At 39.7% G+C, this 21,017-nt stretch overlaps 1 protein-coding gene across 15 annotated transcripts in view; it reads right to left on the bottom strand.

The window, feature by feature from the left end:
• CEP295 (centrosomal protein 295) overlaps nt 1-21,017 on the bottom strand; it is a 69,998-nt gene that overhangs the window by 29,551 nt on the left and 19,430 nt on the right. For 14 of the 15 annotated variants that reach the window (XR_012423606.1, XR_012423609.1, XR_012423608.1 and 11 more), the window contains 8 exons: nt 18,230-18,413; nt 17,842-18,009; nt 13,935-14,156; nt 9,887-9,979; nt 9,628-9,731; nt 6,228-6,362; nt 5,435-5,532; nt 1,661-5,174 (listed from right to left, as the gene is read on the bottom strand). Coding sequence is in view for 11 of the 15 variants with exons in the window: in XM_074015069.1 (XP_073871170.1) it covers nt 1,661-5,174; nt 5,435-5,532; nt 6,228-6,362; nt 9,628-9,731; nt 9,887-9,979; nt 13,935-14,156; nt 17,842-18,009; nt 18,230-18,413 (4,518 nt within the window). In the remaining 4 variants the exon portion in view is untranslated. Of the gene's footprint in view, nt 1-1,660; nt 5,175-5,434; nt 5,533-6,227; nt 6,379-9,627; nt 9,732-9,886; nt 9,980-13,934; nt 14,157-17,841; nt 18,010-18,229; nt 18,414-21,017 lie in introns of all 15 variants that reach the window. The other variant, XM_074015071.1, reaches the window with a different exon arrangement.

The following is a 21,017-nucleotide window of genomic DNA, read 5'->3' as shown; positions in this document are numbered from 1 at the left end:
TGGGCAACAGGGCAAAACCCTGTCTCTATAAAAAATACAAAAATTAGCTGGGCCTGGTGGCACATGCCTGTAATCTCAGCTACCCGGGAGGCTGAGGCAAAGGAATTGCTTCAACCAGGGAGTCAGAGGTTGCAGTGAGCCAAGATGACGCCACTGTACTCCAGCCTGGTCACAGAGCAGGACTCCATTTCAAAAACAAACAAACAAACAAAGAAAAAACAAAACAAAAAAAACTTAGCCTCCATTGCATCTTTCCGTAAGAGATTATATTTGAGTATTTCCCTCTGCTTTTCTTTTGCCATTACTTTTCCTTTAAATGACCAGTAAATCTCTAGACGTTAACTCTTCCTAAACCCAACTTAAGCTTCTTTTCTACATTAAAGGATTTGTAGAATTCTATTTAGACTAAATAATAAATTTAGGAAGTAGCCTTTCATTTATTTATTTTTTTGAGATAGGGTCTCCCTCATTACCCAGGCTGGAGTACAGTGGCATAATATGGTTTACTGCAGCCTCAACCTCCTGGGCTCAAGTCATCCTCCCACGTAAGCCTCCAGAGTTGCTAGGACTAGAGGTACATGCTACCATGCCTGGCTAATTTTTGTATTTTTTGTAGAGACAGGGTTTTGCCATGTTGCCCAGGCTGGTCTTGAACTCCTGGGCTTGGGAGAACCACCTGCCATGGCCTCTCAAAGTGTTGGAATTATAGGCCTGAGTCACCATGCCCAGCGGAACTGGCCTTTTAAAATAAAAAGGATACATTCAAATTTAGAATATACCCTTGTCTCCCCGGTAGGGCAACTATGAATGAGTCACTGGGCCAGAGTCTTATGAACAATTCAGATATAAGCAGCAGGTCCAGCTCTACATCAGCCTAAAATCATTGCCAGTTTTACACCAAGCCATAATAGTGTCACTTGAGAAAAAAGGATGGTATTGATTTTGATTTGTATATGTCAACAAAGAGCACAATGTCCGTTGCTGCATAAGATAAATTCTGCTAACCAGTTATTTTTTTACAATTTTAATCTTACAGTAAGCTTAAAATGCATTAAAACAAAACTCCAAAATAAGAATCTACATTGTTTTGTGGTGTGTTTGCATGTGAAATTAACTGAAATTCGGGCCAGGTGTGGTGGCTCACACCTGTAATCCCAGCACTTTGGGAGGCTGAAGTTGGTTTCAGACCAACCTGGCCAACATAGTGAAACCCCATCTCTACTAAAAAAAAAAAAATACAAAATTTAGCCAGGTATGGTGGTGCACGCCTGTAATCCCAGCTACTTGGGAGACTGAGGCACAAGAACCACTTAAACCCAGGAGGTGGGAGTTGCAGTGAGCCGACATGGTGCAACGCACCGCAGCCAGGACAATAGAACAAGACCTTGTCTTAAAAAAAAAAAAAGAAAAAGAAAAAGAAAAAACAAAAGAAAATAAAAAAAATAAATTAATTGGGCTTCACGTAACTCTTAACCTCATAAATACCATGTGGGTGGATTGATTTTTGTTTTAACTTCCATATCATTTAGGGTGGAAAACCAAAGCACAGTTAAGGTCAAACTACTTATTCTCAATAATTGAAAACTTGTAATACTAGTATTAAAAACTGATTTCGGTTTAAGCTTCTATTGTTTCATTATTATTCAGGTTTAAAACATACCTGACTGTCTTTAAAGAAATCCTTCAAAGTCTCTTCATGTTTCTGCATCTGCTGCTGCAATGCTGTTTGTCTCTGCACAAGCAATTTTTCTTGGGCTTTCTGGCTATAATGCAAAACTTCTCTTTGTAGATCCAACTGCTTCTGAAGTCCCAAGTTATCTTGCTGAGCTAAGACAGGCTGTGAAAAACTCAGAAGTCTATCTTGAAACCCTGGGATCACAGGACCACTTGGGGGAGCTGCATGTTCATTCTGGGATGAATACAATTCACAAGTGCTTTTAGGTTTAGCTTCTGCAAAAGGTAGTGGAATAAACGAATGCTCTGTTTCCTTGGGTGGCAACAAAGAGGGGATAGTATGCTCAGCAGATTCACTTTTGTTCAACTTTCTTTGTTTGTTTAAAGGCAGTTCTTCCTGGGGTTTCTCATAAGAATACACCACTTCCCTTTGTGCATCCAATTGTGCTGTCAAATTATCTTGCTGAGGCAGAATAGGCTGTGATAAACTCAAAAGTCTATCCTGTAATCTTGGGATCTCAGGATGACTTGAGGGAACAGTATCATTACTTTTGGTTGGGAAAGACTTCTGGGTTCTTTCAGAGTCAACAACAGGCAGTACTACCTGGGATAAGAATGAAGAGGAGCTAACTTGTTCAGATGATACTCTTTTCTCCAATTCACTTAATCTTTGCAAAAGCAATTCTTCTTGGACTTCATGTATAGAGCGAATGGCTTTCTTCTGTGTATCCAACTGCTGTTGAAGTGCCTGCAAATCACCATGGTGAGACTGGATAAAATGCTCAGAAGATACCTTTTCCTCAAATTTACATGGTTGTGACAAAACCAGTTCTTTCTGGGTTTTCTCAATAGAAGGAAGGAAATCTGTCTGTGCATGCAAGTGTTCGTCGAGTGCAATCGAATTATCTTGTTGAGGTAAAACAAGATGTGATAAGCCCAACGGCCTATCAGGCAATGTTATCTCTGAGGGACCTGAGGATACCATATTATCACTGTTAATTGAACATGGTTCTTGGTTTCTTTCAGATTCAGTAAGAGGTAATGAGGTGAATGAATGCTGTGGTACTAGGGGTAAGGAAGAGGTGTCAACCTGCTCAGGAGATATTCTTCCTTCCCATTCACTCTGTTGATGTAAAAGTAATTCTTCCCGAGCTTCTTGTCTAGCTAGAATGATGGCTTCTCTCTGTGTAGCTAACTGTTCTTGAAGTGCCTTCAAATTATCTTGTTGAGGCTGGATAAGTTGCGATATCCTCAAAAGTCTATCTTGCAATTGTGGGATCTGAAGGTGGCCTGAAAAAATTTTACTTTCACTCTCTGTTAAAAGAGGCTCCAGGATTGTGCCAGACTCAGCTGAAGCTAACGAGGTAAATGAAAGCTGTATCAACTGGGGTATGAATGAAGATGAGCCACTTTGTTCAGAAGCTGTGTTTTCTTGGGTTTTCTGGCTGAAATGAAAGGCTTCTTTCTCAGTGTCTAGCCATGCTTGGTGTTCCTCCAAATTATCTTGTAGAGGTAGTATACATTGTGAAACTCTCAAAAGTCTTTCCTGACATCTTGGGATTTTAGGATGGCTTAAGGGAATGGTAGTGTCACTCTTGATTGATACACATTCCTGGAATCTCTCAGATTCATCTACCTGGGAGAGGGATGAAGAGGTGCCAGTCTGTTCAGAAGAAATCCTTTTCTCCAATTCACTTTCTGTGTGTACAAATTCCTGAGTTCCTTCTTTAGCACCAAGTATTACCCTTTGTATTTGTGACTGTTCTTGGAGTATTGTCAAATTTTCTTGCTGTGGCAGGCTATGCTGTGGAAAACTAAGAGACTTATCCTGAAATGTTGGGATTATCAAATGACTGGAGGGAACTACCTTCTCCTTCTCAGATAAATAAAGCTCCTGAATTCTCCTAGGCTCAGCTTTAGCAGAAGCTTGTGAAGCAACTGAATGCTGAACAACCACTGGTGAGGATGAAGAGCTCACTGGCCCAGACTTACTGTCCCCCAAATCTCTTTGTCTATGTAAAAGTAATTCCACCTGAGCTTCATGCCTAGCCTGAAGAGTATCCCTCTGTTTAGTCAACTGTTCTTGGAGCAACTTCAAACTATCATGTAGAGGTAGGAACTGCTGTAGGAAACTCAAAGACCCATCCTGAGATTTGGGGATGTCAGATTGGCAGGAAACAAGTCCTTTATCGCTCTTAGATGAATATTGCTCCTGTGTTTTTCCAGATTTCGTATCAGTAGATGGTAGTGAAGTAAATGTATGCTGAGCTACCTGAAATGGGAAAGAAGAGGGCTCAGCCTGTTCAGAACATACTCTTCCATCTAATTCACTCTGTTTATGTACACACAATACTTCCTGGGCTTCTCGCCTAGCCTGAAGGCTATCCTTCTGAATATTCAACTGCTCTTGGAGAAATTTAAAATTATTTTGCTGTGATAGGATAGGCTGTGAAAGACTCAAAAGCCTATCCTGAAGTTGTGAGATCACATGATGGTCTGAGGAAACTGCAGTATTATTCTTGGTTGGTGAAGATTCCTTCGTTCTCCCCAAATCTGCTTTGGCAGAAGGCAATAAAGCAGATAAATCTGGAGTTACCAAGGGAAGGAATACCGAGAGGCCAGTTTGCTGTTCCAATTCTTTCTGTTTGCACAAAAGCAACTGTTCCTGAGCTTCCTGTCTTGCCTGAAGAACTTTCTTCTGTAGGTCTAACTGTTCTTGGAGAGCCTTCATATTACCTTGCTGGACTGTGATATTCTCTGAGGGTAGTAAAGGCCTATCATACATTTGATTGATTATAGAATGGCTTGTAGAAACTGTACTTTTGCTCATGGCTGAAAAGGGTTCTTGAATGTTTCCTGATTCAACTTTAACAGGCAGAGAACTAAAAGAATGCTGAGGTACCAGTGGTACAAATGAAGAAGGTTCAGTTAGATGGGAAGATATATTTTCACTATTCTCTGAGAACAATTGTTGGGAATCTAAACTTTGAAAAGTTGTTGCCCTAAATGTTTCAGATATTTTTCTAGCATCCTGTGATATTAGCCGCCTGTCATGTGACAAAGCCCTTGAAAGTGTCTCAGAATTTTCGGGGACCAATTTATAGTCTCTCTGTTGTGTTTCAGTCTGAGAGAATTGCCTCAGATGTTCTTGTGATTCTAAAGACTGATTGGTTAAAGTATCTGAAGCTCCTGATGTTTCTGCTGTTTCCACCTGTCTTTGTGGAAAGTGATTTTGTTTCGCTACTTGAAAATGATCTTGTTCTAATTTGGAGGTCTGTACAGGTTGTATGGGTTGGTATTTGTCAGGACTCAACTTGAGTCTCTGACCTTGATCCCAATGCTCTGATATAGCAGTTGGTCTCTCAGATTTCCATGACGGCACTGATATGACAGAATCAGTTATCAGTGATGGAGCTGACATCGATGGGCACCTTCCTTTTAACATAGTTTGATATTCAAGTAATCGCTTCCTGGCTGTTTCAACAGACTGCCTGTGTAACCTAACAAAAACAAAAGCAATTATTCTTTTTTAATGAAAAACAAAAAGCCCCATATCTATACATTAAATTTAACAAACAGCAATCTAGGATTGGCAATACTCATGGTGAAAAGAAATTACACTCACACTGTCCTTTAAGAATGGCAGTTCTAAATGCCATAGTTCTAAGGAAATCCAAATTAGATCTTCATATAAATGAAATAATAAATCCTAAAAATGTAGCCACATATGATCACATACAAATTATAACCTAGCTAATACCTGTTTTGTTGTAAAAGCTGATGTTGATAGTTACGAATCATCTGCCTATGACTATCTTCATCAGAAATTACAGCGCATGATGCTGGAGCAATGCCAACCTAATAAAAGACAAAGTTACTAATTAAAAAGCAAATTTAGAAATAAGTATTGAGGTATTTTTTACATCCAGTTCTATAATTGTAAACTTCTATACAGCTTTATTTTTTACAAAATGACTGGCATTTCCATTAGTAAGAAATGAACTAATCTGTCATTCTCCTTTAGTGCAGGTCCAAAAGCTCAACGTACACATTACCTACAAACCATGTTCATATCTATTAATATCCTATAGAAACTGAAAGATGAAAGCTGTAACTGATGCAAATTTATTCATATATACATACATTATATTAAAAAAAGACCAAATAAGAATTATAAAGGCATTTTACTTTTATTATTATTATTATTGTTGTTTTTTGAGATGGAGCCTCGCTCCGCAACCTCCACCTCCCAGGTTCAAGCGATTCTCCTGCCTCAGCCTCCGCAGTAGCTGGGATTACAGGGACGTGCCACCACGCCCAGCTAATTTTTGTATTTTTAGTAGAGATGGGGTTTCACCACATTGGCCAGGCTGCTCTCGAACTCCTGACCTGAAGTGATCTGCCCATTTCGGCCTCCCAAAGTGCTGAGATTACAGGCATGAGCCACCACGCCTGACCATCCATTTTACTTTTCTTAAATGCTACAAGTGCTCATATTTTCTTGCCCCCCTCACCAAACGATTTATGTAGTGATGAGATTTTCTGCATCCTACCCCAGTCGGTTGAGTTTTTTTTTTTTCTTCTTCCAGCTGAGCCCTGAAGCAGTCAGTTTCTAATCTTAATTTTTGCTGTTCAATTTGTTCAAGTAATTCCAATTGCTTTTGCTTCTGCTCTTCTATTTCCATTATCTAGGTAACAAAAATACTATTGATCTATTAACAACAAACTCATACAAAGGCAAAGCTAACACACATTCCATTTAAAAGAAATTAGGTTTCTTCACCAAGAGTACCAATTTTCAAAGAAGTAAGTGGTGATGCTTTATCTCTGTTGCTGTCACTGAATAGCTGTTGAACAGCTATTCTAAGTAGTTTTGAAGTTTTAGTAGAGACAGGGTTTCACCATGTTGGCCAGGCTGGTCTCAAACTCCTGACCTTGGGTGATCCGCCCACCTAAGCCTCCCAAAGTGCTGGGATTCCTAAACTGGGGATGGGATTAAAAGATGGGAAATGGGAAAAAGGGATAGAAGTAAAAAAGAGGCAGAAGGAAAAGAAAGAATAAATAAATAAACTATTTCTACTTTCTGAGAGCACAGGGAAACCGTGATCACCACTGAAGAACTACCCTGAAGTAGCAAATGATGTACAGCCAAATTCTATGTTCACACATTTAATAGTATAAATAATGAGTAAAGAAATTAAATATCAAGGCCTCCTAAAATACTTTGATTTCTTAGCCATACTCATTAAGAGGTATAGTTATTTAGAAGCAATGAAAAACATTCTGTGTCTTTTTTGTCAGGCATGGAACAGAAGAAAATGGCAGAAAGATAACACATAAACTCTAATATTATACAAGCATACTCACACTCTAAGTAAGAACGTGTTTGAGTTCATGAGGACAAAACTAGCCTGCCAAATCCAGCACCTTAGTCTCCTCCTATCTGCAATTTAGCTTTTGTGGTTTAATTACTCAGGGTCAATAGCAGCCAGAAAATCTTAAACAGAAAATTCCAGAAATAATTCATGTTTTAAATTATGCACTATTCTAAGTAGTGTGATGAAATCTTGTACTGTCCTGCTCTATACTGCTGAAAACATGAATAATCCCTTTGTCCAGCATATCCATGCTGTAAACTGGACCAGGCCATTTGTTACTTAGCAGCCATCTTTGTTACAAAAACTTGCCTGTTGCAGCATCACAGTGCTTGTGTTCAAATAACCCTTATTTTACTTTATAATGGCTCCAAAGCACAAGAGTAGTAATGCTGGCAATTTAGATATGTCAAAGAGAGGCTGCGAAGTGCTTCCTTTTAGTGAAAAGTTGAAAGTTCTCAATAAGGAAAGAAAAAGAATTATAAGCTGATTGTTAAGATCTATGGTACGAGTAAATCTTCTATCAGTGGAATTATAAAGCAGGAAAAATAAATTCACCCATAGTATATACAGAAATCAAAAATCAATATTATCTGCAGTTTGGTACTATCAAGCATCCACAAGGGGTCTTGGAACATATACCCTGTAGATAAGCAGGGACCACTGTACAGTCCCTGACAGACAGATAAATATTTACTGAATAAGTAAAAAAAGGCATGCACATTGTTTTATTACATACAGAACTAGAGATAATGAACAATGATCTTGTTTTCAAAATAAAAAATGTTTTGACCTGATTCTTTACCTATTCCTAGTTAGGCAACAGTGGCTTAAACTGAGTTCCTAGACAGCTCTTCTTCCTTACTCATAAGAACCCCTGAATTTAGATTGTTTACAGTTCTGTAGTACATCTATGACCGTACTATCCATACAGTGGTTACTAGCTTTATGTGACTACTTAAATTTAATTAAAATTAAATAAAACTTAAAATTCAGTTCCTCAGTTACACTAACAACATTCTGAGTATTCAACAGCTCATGGGGCTAACAGATACATACTGGACATAGATATAGAATATTTCCATCTTCACAGAAAGTGCTACTGTACAATACTGTTCTAGACTATTGACGAAAAAATTTTATTTCTTTTTTTTTTTTTGAGATAATTTTGTCACCCAGGCTGAATGCAGTGGCACAATCTTGGCTGACTGCAACCTCCGCCTCTTGTGTTCAAGCGATTCTCCTACCTCAGCCTTCTGAGTAGCTGGAATTATAGGTGCGCACCACCACGCCCAGAGAATTTTTGTAGTTTTAGTAGAGACGGGGTTTCACCATGTTGGCCAGGCTGGTCTCAAACTCCTGACCTCGGGTGATTCACCCACCTAAGCCTCCCAAAGTACTGGGATGACAGGTATGAGCCACTGCGCCCGGCCTCAGAAAGTGTTTATCTGAGAAGAAATACTGGCTCATGGAATTATCATTCCCCAGCTGTATTTCTGAAAAAAACTAACTAGGACTATAAACTGGTTTGCTTAGTAATAATTAGCCTCCTTCAAGGTAAATTGGGTTAAAAAATATTTTATTAAAAGTAGATGAGACCAAAATTATGTTAAGTAGATTTTTCTTCTTTTTTTTGAGATGGAGTCTCACTCTGTCATCCAGGCTGAAGTGCAGTGGTGTGATCTTGACTCACTGCAACCTCCATCTCCTGGGTTCAAGCAATCCTCCCACCTTAGCCTCCCGGATACCTGGGACTACAGATGTGTGTCACCACACCTGGCTGATTTTTGTATTATTAGTAGAGACGTGGTTTCACCATGTTGGCCAGGTTGGTCTCAAACTCCTGGGCTCAAGAGATCTGTCCACCTCAGCCTCCCATAGTGCTGAGATTTCAGGCATGAGTCACCATGCCTGGCCTAAAGAGGTTAAAGTTTAGCTTGGGCAACACTGCAAGACCTCATCTCTACTAGGAAAAAAAAAAAATTAGCTGGTCATGGTGGCCCATACCTGTAGTCCTAGCTACTCAGGAGGCTGAGGTTAGAGGATTGAATTGAGGAGGTCAGGACTGCAGTGAGCCATGATCATGTCACTGTACTCCAGCCTGGGCGACAGAGGAAAAAAGGGGGTTGTATATTAAAAGTTTTTCCTCTAAAGTATTATTTTTCAAAAAACTTGTGAGATTACAAAGCCCATCTGAGTGTCTAATATTATGACAAGGACTTGTTAATTCAACAATTATTTATTGTATACTTGCTATGTACAAAGCATTGTATCAGAAACTGTGTAGGATAAACTGAATTTTTTTAAAGAAGATAGTCTCTGCTTTTTAAAAGCTAATAAATTTTATAGGGAAGATCTATACAAATATATAAAATATAAAGCAGACAAAATAAGGGTTGAATGAGCAGTATGAGCAAAGACAACATGCATTTTATCAGCTAAATGTTTGTGTAAGACAATGTCAAAAACATGATATCAAAAGTAGCCAGACATTAAGACAAATTTCATTGGCCAAACAAAATTATATAATAGTACCTAGGGGAAAAAATAAACCTTTAAAAATAAAATTTCAAATTACCTGTTTCTGTCTTGCTGACATTCTAATCCTGGCTGCTTCTTCTTGAGGATGAAGTAGAACTGAACTCTGAGCTACAGTTGTGATAGGCAGAGTCTCATTTATTTCTAGGGGAATGCCCCAAACAAAAATTAGTTTCAATAATTTAGAATTTTGACACCACTATAATGCCCTTTCTTATCACATGTAATTTTATTAAAAAAAAAAAAAAGCAAGATGCCAGGAGTCAAATTTAATTTTAGGATGTGATAAAAAGAAATACCTTGTTCTTTTCCAGAGTTTGTACCACACGAAAGTGGTTTATCTTCACTGGCAAGTGGTCCAGACTCAATTGTTAGTGTATCACTTTCAACAACTGTAATAGATAATACCACTGTTATTATGAATATATCATCATTGTCAAACTTAAAGCAAAATAACAAAATTCTGGTATTAACAGATTCAATCTAGGGCCATCTGAATGTCTCATCTAGTTAAGATCCAGTCACCTTCCTGATGATCAGATACATTTCTCATTAAACCCAAGCCTGATAACAACAGAGATGAAAGACTAAAATTGTGAAAACGTGAAGAACTGATTTAAAAGATACGCTGATAGGGTTTCAAACACAGGAGAAAAGCATAAACAGAGTGGAAATAACAAGATATCAAAGTTAAAAAAGAGAAGCTAACAAAATGTCAATGTATCTTTGATATATTTGGATACTAGGTTTTTAAAAAATAATTTGTGAAACCAGAGCAGAGAAGGAAGTTAAAGCAATTTGTTCTGATCATAACTGGGTAGCCAGATACTCTGCATGGAGCTATCCGTTCGTTCACTCATTAATTCATTGGGCACCTACTTATGTGGCAGATGCTGGGGATACCACAGTGAATGAGAAAAGGCCTCAAGGAGGCTTTACAGAGTAGGTGGCAGAACCATCACATAATTATCCCAGAAAAAATTATAAAATTAGAAATTGTGGGCCGGGCGCAGTGGCTCACACCTGTAATCCCAGCACTTTGCGAGGCCGAGGTGGGTGGATCACGAGGTCAGGAGATTAAGACCATCCTGGCTAACACGGTGAAACCCCGTCTCTACTAAAAATAGAAAAAATTAGCCGGGCGTGGTGGCGGGCGCCTGTAGTCCCAGCTACTCGCCTGTAGTCCCAGCTACTCGGGAGGCTGAGGCAGGAGAATGGCGTAAACCCGGGAGGCGGAGCTTGCAGTGAGATTGCGCCACTGCACTCCAGCCTGGGCGACAGAGCAGATTCCGTCTCAAAAAAAAAAAAAAAAAAAAAATTAGAAATTGTAATAAGTACTATATAAAAAGAGTGAAGGGTTATACAATAGAGTATAATAAATAATAGATTTCTGGGCAAGATGAAATTTCTCTGAGGAAAGGATATTTAAGCAGACACTTGAAAGATAAGGAAGAACCAGCCAGGTAAACAATGTGAAGATGTATGGGAGATCTTTCCAGACAGACCAAAGAGTATAAAAGGCCCCATGAAGATAAAGAAACAAACCTTGGCCCATTCAAGGAACTGAGAGATTAGTGTGCATGGTTTTAGTGAGGCAAGGGGGGGAATAGAGCAAGATGAGAATGGTGAAAGCCTGCTCATATAGGCCCTTTATCTTTTTTGTTTGTTTGTTTCTTTTGAGACAGAGTCTCATTTTGCCGCCCAGACTGGAAGACAGTGGCGTGATCTGAAGCTCCATCTCCCAGGTTCACACCATTCTCCTGCCTCATGCTCCCGAGTAGCTGGGACTACAGGCGCCTGCCACCACGCCTGGCTCATTTTTTTTTCTTGTGAGATGGAATCTCGCTCTGTCTCCCAGGCTGGAGTAGTGGCCTGATCTCGGCTCACTGCAAGCTCTGCCTCCCGGGTTCACGCCATTATCCTGCCTCAGCTTCCCGAGTAGCTGGGACTACAGGCGCCCACCACCACCACGCCTGGCTAATTTTTTGTATTTTTAGTGGAGACAGGGTTTCACCGTGTTAGCCAGGATGGTCTCGATATCCTGACCTTGTGATCCGCCTGCCTGGGCCTCCCAAAGTGCTGGGAGTACAGGCATGAGCCACCGCGCCTGGCCAGGCCCTTTTATCAAAAGAACTTGGTCATGGATTGACTATGAGAGTCCCCTTGTTTGGATTTCAACACCATATTCTCTCCTACTTCTCTGGCCACTCCTTTTACTGACTTTGCTATCTGCTCTTTCTCTAGCCATCTTCTAGATGTTGGAATCCCTCAGATGGTCTTACAAGCCCTCTTTTCACTAAATTATTTCCCCTCCAAGAGGTTTTCTACGCCTATGGCTTTAAATATCATATGTATGTCTAGATTCCAAATTTACCTCTCTTGCTTTAAATTATTCGATTAATTCAACAAATGTTAACTGAGCACCTATTTTGTACAAGGCAGCAGTCCAGACTCTGGGGACATAGCAATGTACAAAATCAAAGTTCCTATCCTTATGGATGGGTGGGGTAGGCATTAAGACAATAAGCAAAATAAGCACCAAAGTCACTTTACTGGGCCCATCAGATATTGATAAGAGCTATGGGGGGAAAGCAGGGTAAAGGGGATAGGAAGTGAAAGGTGTGGAGGTTGGGGTAGAGGTGGGGAGTAGTAGAAGTGTGCCATTTTATATAGTCAGAAAAGGCCTTATTGAGAAAGGGATAGTTGAGTAAACATGTGAAGGAAGTGAGGGAGTGAGTCAAGGAAATACCAGAGAAAAAGAGAAGTCTAGTCAAAAAGACTAGCAATTGCTAAGACCACGAGTCCTATGTTTGCTGTTTGAGAAACAGCGAGCAAGCTGGCATCTACAGTGTAGAAGATGGGGAGGGAGGTATGGCAGGCAAATGAAGTCAGAGAGGTAGTGAGTATGGGAGTAGTGGTGGTGGGGGTGTATGTATGCAGGTCATATAAGGCTTTGAAACCACTATAAACTCTCTGGTTTTTACTGAGTGAAACTGACAGTTATTGGAGGGCTTCATCCAAAGAAATGACATGAGATTACTTGCTTTTAAGAGGACCACTGTGTTAAGAGACGATAATAGGGAGGTGCAAAGGCTGACAAAAGCAGGCTACTACAAGAATCTACCCTAGAAAATGAACATGGCTTAAACTAGGATGTAGGTGGAAAAAAATGGTTGGACTATGGATATATTTTGAGGGTAGGGCCAACTGGATCAGCTAATGGTTTGGACATAGATATGAAAAGAGGGAACCAGAATGATTATAAGGTTTTTGGCTTGAGCAAGGGAATTAACATATTGCCAGATACTGAAATGTGGAATACTGTAGGAAAAGCAGGTGTGTGGTGGGAGGGGATATCAACAGGTCACTTCTGAACAAATTTAAGATATTACTAGATATACAAGAGAAGGAAACAGTTAAATAAGTAGGCGAGTTCAAACAGGAAGCCAAAAATAGAAATGCACACTTGGGAGACATCAGCATATAGATGATAATGTAAAGTGTGACATTTGAGATCAACTAGGGAGTTTTGATATAAAGAGAAGGGACTTGAGGAATGAGCTCTAGACTAAGCATATCCACATGGAGATGTGGATAAACAGCGAAGAAAATGCAACAGAAAATAGTAAAGTAGGAAAACCAAGGGAAGGTACTGTCAAGGGGCCAAGGGAAGAAAATACTTCATGGCTTCCTGTGGGACGCAGGATAAAATCCAAAACCCAAATATAGACCACAAGTCACTTTTCTCAAAAGCACAGAAGGAAAACATTTCTATACAAATCCAATCGCATTTTAAAAATAATCGCAATCAAGGAGATACTTGAATTATATGTGAACAGATACTTTATAACTTCTGGAAGTACAGTTAATAGCCTGTTTTTCCTATCAGAAAATTATTTAACATTAGCAAATAAGAAACTAAGTATCTGGTGGGAATACAACATGTTCAAAAGCCATTAACATGTTCATATATCCTTTGATCAGGAGTTATTCTTTAAAGAGTCCTTCCTAAGGAAGGAAATAAAGATGTGGGCAAAGACTTCACTAAAAGGATGCCCGCTGTAGCACAAAAATGCCAAGAAAAATCAGAAAACGGCCTGAACATCTCAATAAGGAACTGGTTAATTTTGATTCATTGATCAGATTGGAATGAATATACGTAAATAACAATACTAGATTAAAAGTGGTCTGAAAGAAGATTAAGGGTTTTATAATGTTTCTTTGTTGCTTTTAATTAGCAGGATTATGTTTTGTTCCTTTTAACTGCTATTTGATTTTTCAGAAATGAACCTACTTTTGAACAACTTAAAAGGGTTTATATAAAATGAGACTCTTAGAGAGAAATACCTTGTTCCTGCCCAGAGGATAATGTTCTCTCTTCACTGGCAATTGTTCCTGACTCAACCGTTGGTGCTTTACTCTCAATTTCACTAACAGTCGTAATCATTTCACTTTCATCCTCAGACATGGATTTAATTGTCCAGAGAGATTTTTGGCTTCGGATCTTATTTAATAATTTTTTAAAAAGAACTTTTGAAGGAATCTGTTGGGTCTTCATTACCAAGGGAACTAAAAGAAAGAAAAAAGGGAAAAAACTTATTTAGCATCTATTGTATTACCAGACAAATTGTTCCATCTTATATTCGGTCACTGCTATAACCACTAGTTAAAAGCACAATTTTATTTTCCTCGATATTTACAATTTAACAGTGTACATGACAATGCTATTTGACGCCAATCATTATAACCAGAAATAATTTTTCAAATGAAAATAGTAAAAGTGCCAAAATTCAGGTATTTTCCAGAAACATGTATGCAACACAAATTTCAAGCCTAAAAAACTTAACAGGAAGATGTTTATTTTGCTCGTTAAATAACTGAATAACTTCTACTTAATTTGCGGGTAAGATTAATATTGAAAATATATGCTGTGAGGTTCTATAGTCTACACTAGAGAACAGTCCCAAATATGGTTCTGTACTTCTTAGTGTGCTACAGAGGAAAACATCATAGCTATGAAAGCAAATCAACTGCTCCCAAATTATTCTTGGCACCATCTGGGAAAAATGTCTCCCACCCATCTTCACACAGAGATCCCTTCAGTTAAAAACAAAAACAAAAACAAAAAAACAACACAAGTATTTCTTCAAACATTTTCCCATGCGGGCTGATAGTTTAATGCCAAAACTCAGTATAATACGAACAGTTCTCTAAGAGGACAAAAGTGTGATGCAAGTATATATTTCTCTGGCTTAGTCAAGGAATAAAATTTAAGAATATCTTGAAGAGGCTGAAAATGGGCAGATTGTAGTTTTGTCTAACTTACATTAAAAAAAGAAAATCCAGGCCGGGCGCGGTGGCTCACGCCTGTAATCCCAGCACTTTGGGAGGCCGAGACGGGCGGATCACGAGGTCAGGAGATGGAGACTATCCTGGCTAACCCGGTGAAACCCCGTCTCTACTAAAAATACAAAAAAATTAGCCGGGCGTAGTGGCGGGTGCCTGTAGTCCCAGCTACTCGGGAGGCTGAGGCAGGAGAATGGCCTGAACCCGGGAGGCGGAGCTTGCAGTGAGCCGAGATCGTGCCACCGCACTCCAGCCTGGGCGACTGAGCAAGACTCCGTCTCAAAAAAAAAAAAGAAAAAAAAAAATCCAATTGAGTTATAATTTACAAAGAACAAGGTGCACAAAACCTAAGTGTATAGCTTAATGAATTTTACATGTCGATGTAACACCTTTCAGATTATGTGGAACATTACCAAGACTAAGCTTCCTTCATGTCCCTTCCCAGTCAATGCACCCCTAAAAACAGCCACTACTTTAACCCCAAGATCACAGATTAGTTTTGCCTTTTTTTTTTTTAAACCTTCATATAAACATGGAATCATATATTTAGGTGTTATTTTCTGCCTGGCTTCTTTCATTTACCATTACTCCACAACCCACTCGTTTTTAAGAAGTAAATTCATTGCTCATATTTAAAAGTAAGGATTTTTAAAAACAATGAGATTCCTAACTTCAAACAAACAACTTGGCAACACCAAGTCAATAAGACCAAATAAGATCAGCAGGAGCTAAAGTGTAAGTGTCCCTTTAGATTAGGCAAGACTTCCATTGTGACAAACTAGATATTGAATGATACTCCCAATGGAAATAACTGAAAAAGTTGCATAAAAGAGTAAAAACATCTTCTTTTTTAGATGGAGTTTCACTCTTGTTGCCCAGGCTGGAATGCAGTGGTGCGATCTCGGCTCACTGCAGCCTGTCTCCCAGGTTCAAGCGATTCTCCTGCCTCAGCCACCTGTGTAGCTGGGATTACAGGTGAGTGCCACTACACCCAGCTAACTTTTGTATTTTTGGTAGAGACAGGGTTTCACCATGTTGGCCATGTGGTCTCGAACACCTGAACTCAAATGATCCTCCCACCTCAGCCTCCCAAAGTGCTGGGATTACAGGTGTGAGTCACTGCGCATGGCCGTAAGAATATCTTTTTACAGACACTGCTGGCTGGGTGTGGTGGCTCACATCTGTAATCCCAGCACTTTGGGAGGCAGAGGCGGGCAGATCATGAGGTCAGGAGTTCGACACCAGCCTGGGCCAACACAATGAAATCCCGTCTCTGCTAAAAATACAAAAATTAGCCAGGCATGGTGATGTGTGGCTGTAGTCCCAGCTACTCGGGAGGCTGAGACAGGAGAACCCAGGAGGCGGAGGTTGTGGTGAGCCAAGATCGTGCCATTGCACTCCAGGCTGGGGCAACAGAGCAAGACTGTCTCAAAACAAACAAACAAAACAAACAAACAAAAGACACTGCTGACCTAGCATGAAAAGAAAAGGTTCTGCAGCAGACAGAAATGAAATTTAAGTGGAAAGCTTGGAGGGAAGGCAAGTCAGTCCTGAAACCATCTTCTGCCAAACTTACGCCAAAGTCAAAACACAGTAACCTTAAGCTGCTGCTGCTTTTTTTTCTCCCAGTTGCTGGTAGTAACCTTAGGCTTCTGTTTGGACAACAATGTAGGCATAGGAGACATGAATAAGGCCTAGAGCCCTTACTTGAGGAGTCTAATGGGAGGCCTACATTAAGCTGGAATCCCAAAAGGCTATGTTCAGGGTATAGGGCGAAGATGATAAGAAACCCTGAGTGGTTTTAAACAAAGGCAATACCAGTAGATATGGGGCAAAAATAGCTTAAATCTGTGAAGAGGACTTGGTCTTTAAGGAGACATGCAGGTAAAAGGAAAGTGTTAAAGGTAACTCCCAGTGGTCTGGCTTGGGTAACTACAGACTGTGATACCATTCACTAAGATAGAAAAGATAGGTAGAGACTGTTTCAGTAGGCAAGAGAAGATCATAAATTTATTGCTTGACATGGAGTTTTAACTATGGGACAGTCAAGTAAAAAAGTTCAGAATGTTGGCGATAGAGATGTTTGAGAGATCAAAATTTGTGCTATCCATCATTACACACAAAGTACCTAGAAATAACTGAATACCAGTAGGATCTCTGATGATCTGACCAGTCTGTGCTGACCTTTGTTGTGCTGAATCTCTACTCCCTCAAATGGGGATGGCACCAGATTCAAGAGGCCAAATAAGAGATCCAGAGCTAGTCAATGAGATATGGGGTTTCACTGAGGGCATACATACAAGGGGGAGCCCAGTGGCAGCAGGCTGGACAGAAGAACTGCAACTGCTTGCAAAAAGCATGCCGTTTAAATAGCACTGTCACTTAGTACCCTTTTCCTAATGACCTCCACCTGACGACTTTCATTCAACCCAAAACTTGATACCTTGATCCTCTGTGTGGCTCATGTTCCACAGGATGGGACAGGGGCTCAGGTATTCCTCATAGACAAGAAAGAATCTCCAGGTTGGCTATTCCCAGATTCCCTAGCTCAGAACACACATTCAGGTGTGTATGCCACACAGGGTCATTCTCAGGATATGCTGAAGTTATTGCTATCAGGTATGTTTACCATACAATCTTTCAAATGAATTCAGAATTGAGCACCTAACTCAAATAACCTGAAAATCTTCAGATCATCTGTACGTCTGAATAAACTTTCCTCCTACGCATATGAAAAAGTATCATCAGTGATGGATATATAAAAACATTGTTTCCTTTAGCTACCGATCCCATCAGTATTACTCATTGCTTGCACTTAAATCAGACCAGATTTTCCGAACTGCTGGCTAATGGTTAGCATTTCTTTTCCTGTGAAATATTGTAATATTTAGCTCAGAAGGGTTTTTACCATCTGTTTCACTAGAACATATTATTTCAGCTTCTGTCACTGGAAGGTCTTCAGCTGCACCCAAATTTTCTTGTTCCATTGAAAGGTTCAGCTCTTCATCTTGAATCTGATCAGTCACAGTGGGCAAGGGCTCTGGTTCAAGGTGCAGAATCAGATTCCCTTTCACCTCTTAAAAAAGAAAAATAGAGACATGTTTCCATTCCAAAACGATTAAAAATAACTGGATCACAAAAATGCAAAGGTCACAGTAATGTCTCAATCTAAACTATGGGGGGCCTCCTTCAAATTGAGAACTCATTTCAAGATAAAAACTGCTTTATCATTACAAACATATTTTCCCACCAAAATGTTAAAACCACTACTGAAAGCCCTACTGAAAATATCTTACTCCTGTCTGCATTGTACATATCTTCAAAGGCAAATTCCAGTTCTCTCTGCCAGTCTTCTTTCAGTTCACTGCGTTTGTATGGAAGTTCAACTAGTTGTGGTGGCATTTGTGCTACAGTCTGTCTCCTACGTGCCAGGTCCTCTTGCTGTAGCTGTTTGAGTTCTTTCATTAGTTTCTCCTGATTCTTCAAGAATGAAGAGAATTAACAAAAACTGAGTCACAAACTTTGTATGGTAATATTAACAGTGTTGCAGGTAGGGGAAATGAGGATCAGGGTCTAAGCTTCTCTCCTCTCCTCTATTATTTGTTCAGCCAAAAGACAGACATTTACTCATTCAACAATTATTTGTTGAATACCAGATACCACATTAAGTGCTAGGGACACAATCTCAACCCTACCCTAGTTCCCTAGTAGTAAGACCAACAAACAAGTAGTATTATGTTATAAGTACTATGAAAAAGTGGTACTGGTTAGGCCATTAGCTGCAAAAAGTGTCTGCCAGCTACAGTTTTCCATTCTGAGGAAAGTCATGAAGTTAATTTCTATATAAGTTACTATGGCTCTCGTGATGTATTTTGTTCCAGTTCTCCATATACCTATCTGAGGTAAGCACCAAGACCCAGAGTTGACTGTGGCTTAACATAGAATATTTCTTGTTACCTCACATTCTTATGAATTTCTATTATTAAAGGAGATCTGAATGTATTTCTTTAAGCTTAAAGAGTATGGCTAATATGAAAGTTTAATCAGTGTTTTAGTGAGGTTATCTAATGGAATTTTGGTGATAGAAGGAAGGAGAACAAGGCAAGAATTCTCATTCCTTGCGATAAGGATTTAGCCAGACAAAAGTGGGTGAAAGAGAATGAGTCCATGTAAGAAAAAACTGTAGCAAAACAGTATGGAGACGAAGGCATGGGATATTCAGAAAATAGCGCACTGTTCACTATAGCTAGGGTATGTAAGGCAAGGATGATTAGGGAAAGAAGATAAAACTGGAGAAGCAGGTAGAAGTCAAATATTAGTTAATACAGACACTAGAAGGAAATAAGGTCCCAGGCCACAATACAGTATGCAGCAAAAAGATTCAGATAGGAAAAATGAAATCTTCTATTAGCAGTGAGATTGCATGGTTTTTAAACAACCTTCTTATATAAGGAACATTAACCCTACTATAACATAGAGAAATCCTGCATTGAAAAAGTGGTAATGGGCCGGGCACAGTGCCTCATGCCTGTAATCCCAGCACTCTGGGAGGCCGAGGCAGGCAGATCACCTGAGGTCAGGAGTTTGATAACAGCCTGGCCAATATGGCGAAATCCCGTCTCTACTAAAAATACAAAAATTAGCCGGGCGTGATGGCACGTGCCTGAAATACCAGCTATTTGGGAGACTGGGGCGGGAGAATCGTTTTAACCTGTGAGGCAGAAGTTGCAGTGGGCCAAGATTGTGCCACTGAACTCCACTCTGGGCAACAGAGTGAGACTCTTTATTAAAAAATAAATAAAAATAAATTAAAAAGTGATAACATATATACATTACTTATTCTTTTCTAAAGTTTTAACTATTTTGTCTTTTGAGGATGAATTTTTTTTGCCATGCCCTGAAAAAGAGTAAAATTATAAATGAACTTATTTCATTTATACTGATTCTAATTATCTAAAGTTATTTGAGTAAGTATACTATTTTAGCTCATTGCAAGCTAGCATTTTTTTTTTGGATTATTTATAACAATGACCCCTATCACTAACATTTACTGAGCTTATGAAATTCCAGGTACATTTCTAAAGGCTTTACTAAACTCATTTAATCCTCACAAAACAGATGATCAGGAGAGGTGTGGCAGGGGAGGTTAAAAAACAAAAAACAAAAAACAAAAAAAATCCAGCCAGGCTTGGTGGCCTACACCTGTAATCCCAGCACTTTGGGAGGCCAAGGCAGGCAGATCGTTTGAGGTCAGGAGTTCCAGCCTGACCAACATGGTGAAACCTTATCTCTACTAAAAATACAAAAAAATTGGGCCGGGCACAGTGGCTCATGCCTGTAATCCCAGCAATTTGGGAGGCTGGGGCAGGCGGATCATGAGGTCAGGAGATAGAGACCATCCCTGGCTAAGATGGTGAAACTCCATCTCTACTAAAAATACAAAAATTAGTCAAGTGTGGTGGCGTGTGCCTGTAGTCCCAGCTACTCGGGAGGCCAAGGCAGGAGAATCGCTTGACCCCGGGAGGTGGAGGTTGCAGTGAGCCAAGATCATACCACCGCACTCCAGCCTGGGCGGCAGAGCAAGACTCTGTCTCAAAAAAAAAAAATTAGCTGTGTGTGGTGTCGCGTGCCTGTAGTCCCAGCTACTCAGGAGGCTGAGGCGGGAGAATTGCTAGAATCTGGAAGGTGGAGGTTGCAGTGAGCCAAGATCCCGCCACTGCACTCCAGCCTGGGTGACAGAGTGAGACTCCATCTCAAAAAAAACACATGAAACAGAACTCAGAGAGTTTAACTAATCTGCCTGAGATCAAACAGCTGACTGGTGAAGGAGAGAGATAAATCCTGGCAGAATGACTGTGGAGCCCACTTGCTTTACTACTAAACACTACTGCTTTTATGGAAGAATCTGTTCAATTTATGACTGCTTTTTGTGTCTGTTTTACTATAGGTTTAAACCTTAGATGGGGAGAATTACTGATAACAATTCAGACATTCAGTTATTTTAATCATAATTCACTCCTAGTTTATAAAAGCTAAAAATTTAAGGGAGAAGCTCATGATTTAGTTCAAACTATAAAAATAAAC

This window comes from Macaca fascicularis, chromosome 14, assembly GCF_037993035.2.
Source record: "Macaca fascicularis isolate 582-1 chromosome 14, T2T-MFA8v1.1".
In the NCBI taxonomy this organism is placed as follows: domain Eukaryota; kingdom Metazoa; phylum Chordata; class Mammalia; order Primates; family Cercopithecidae; genus Macaca; species Macaca fascicularis.
The sequence above is the reverse complement of the archived record's forward strand: the minus strand, read 5'-3'. Positions and strand labels throughout refer to the sequence as shown.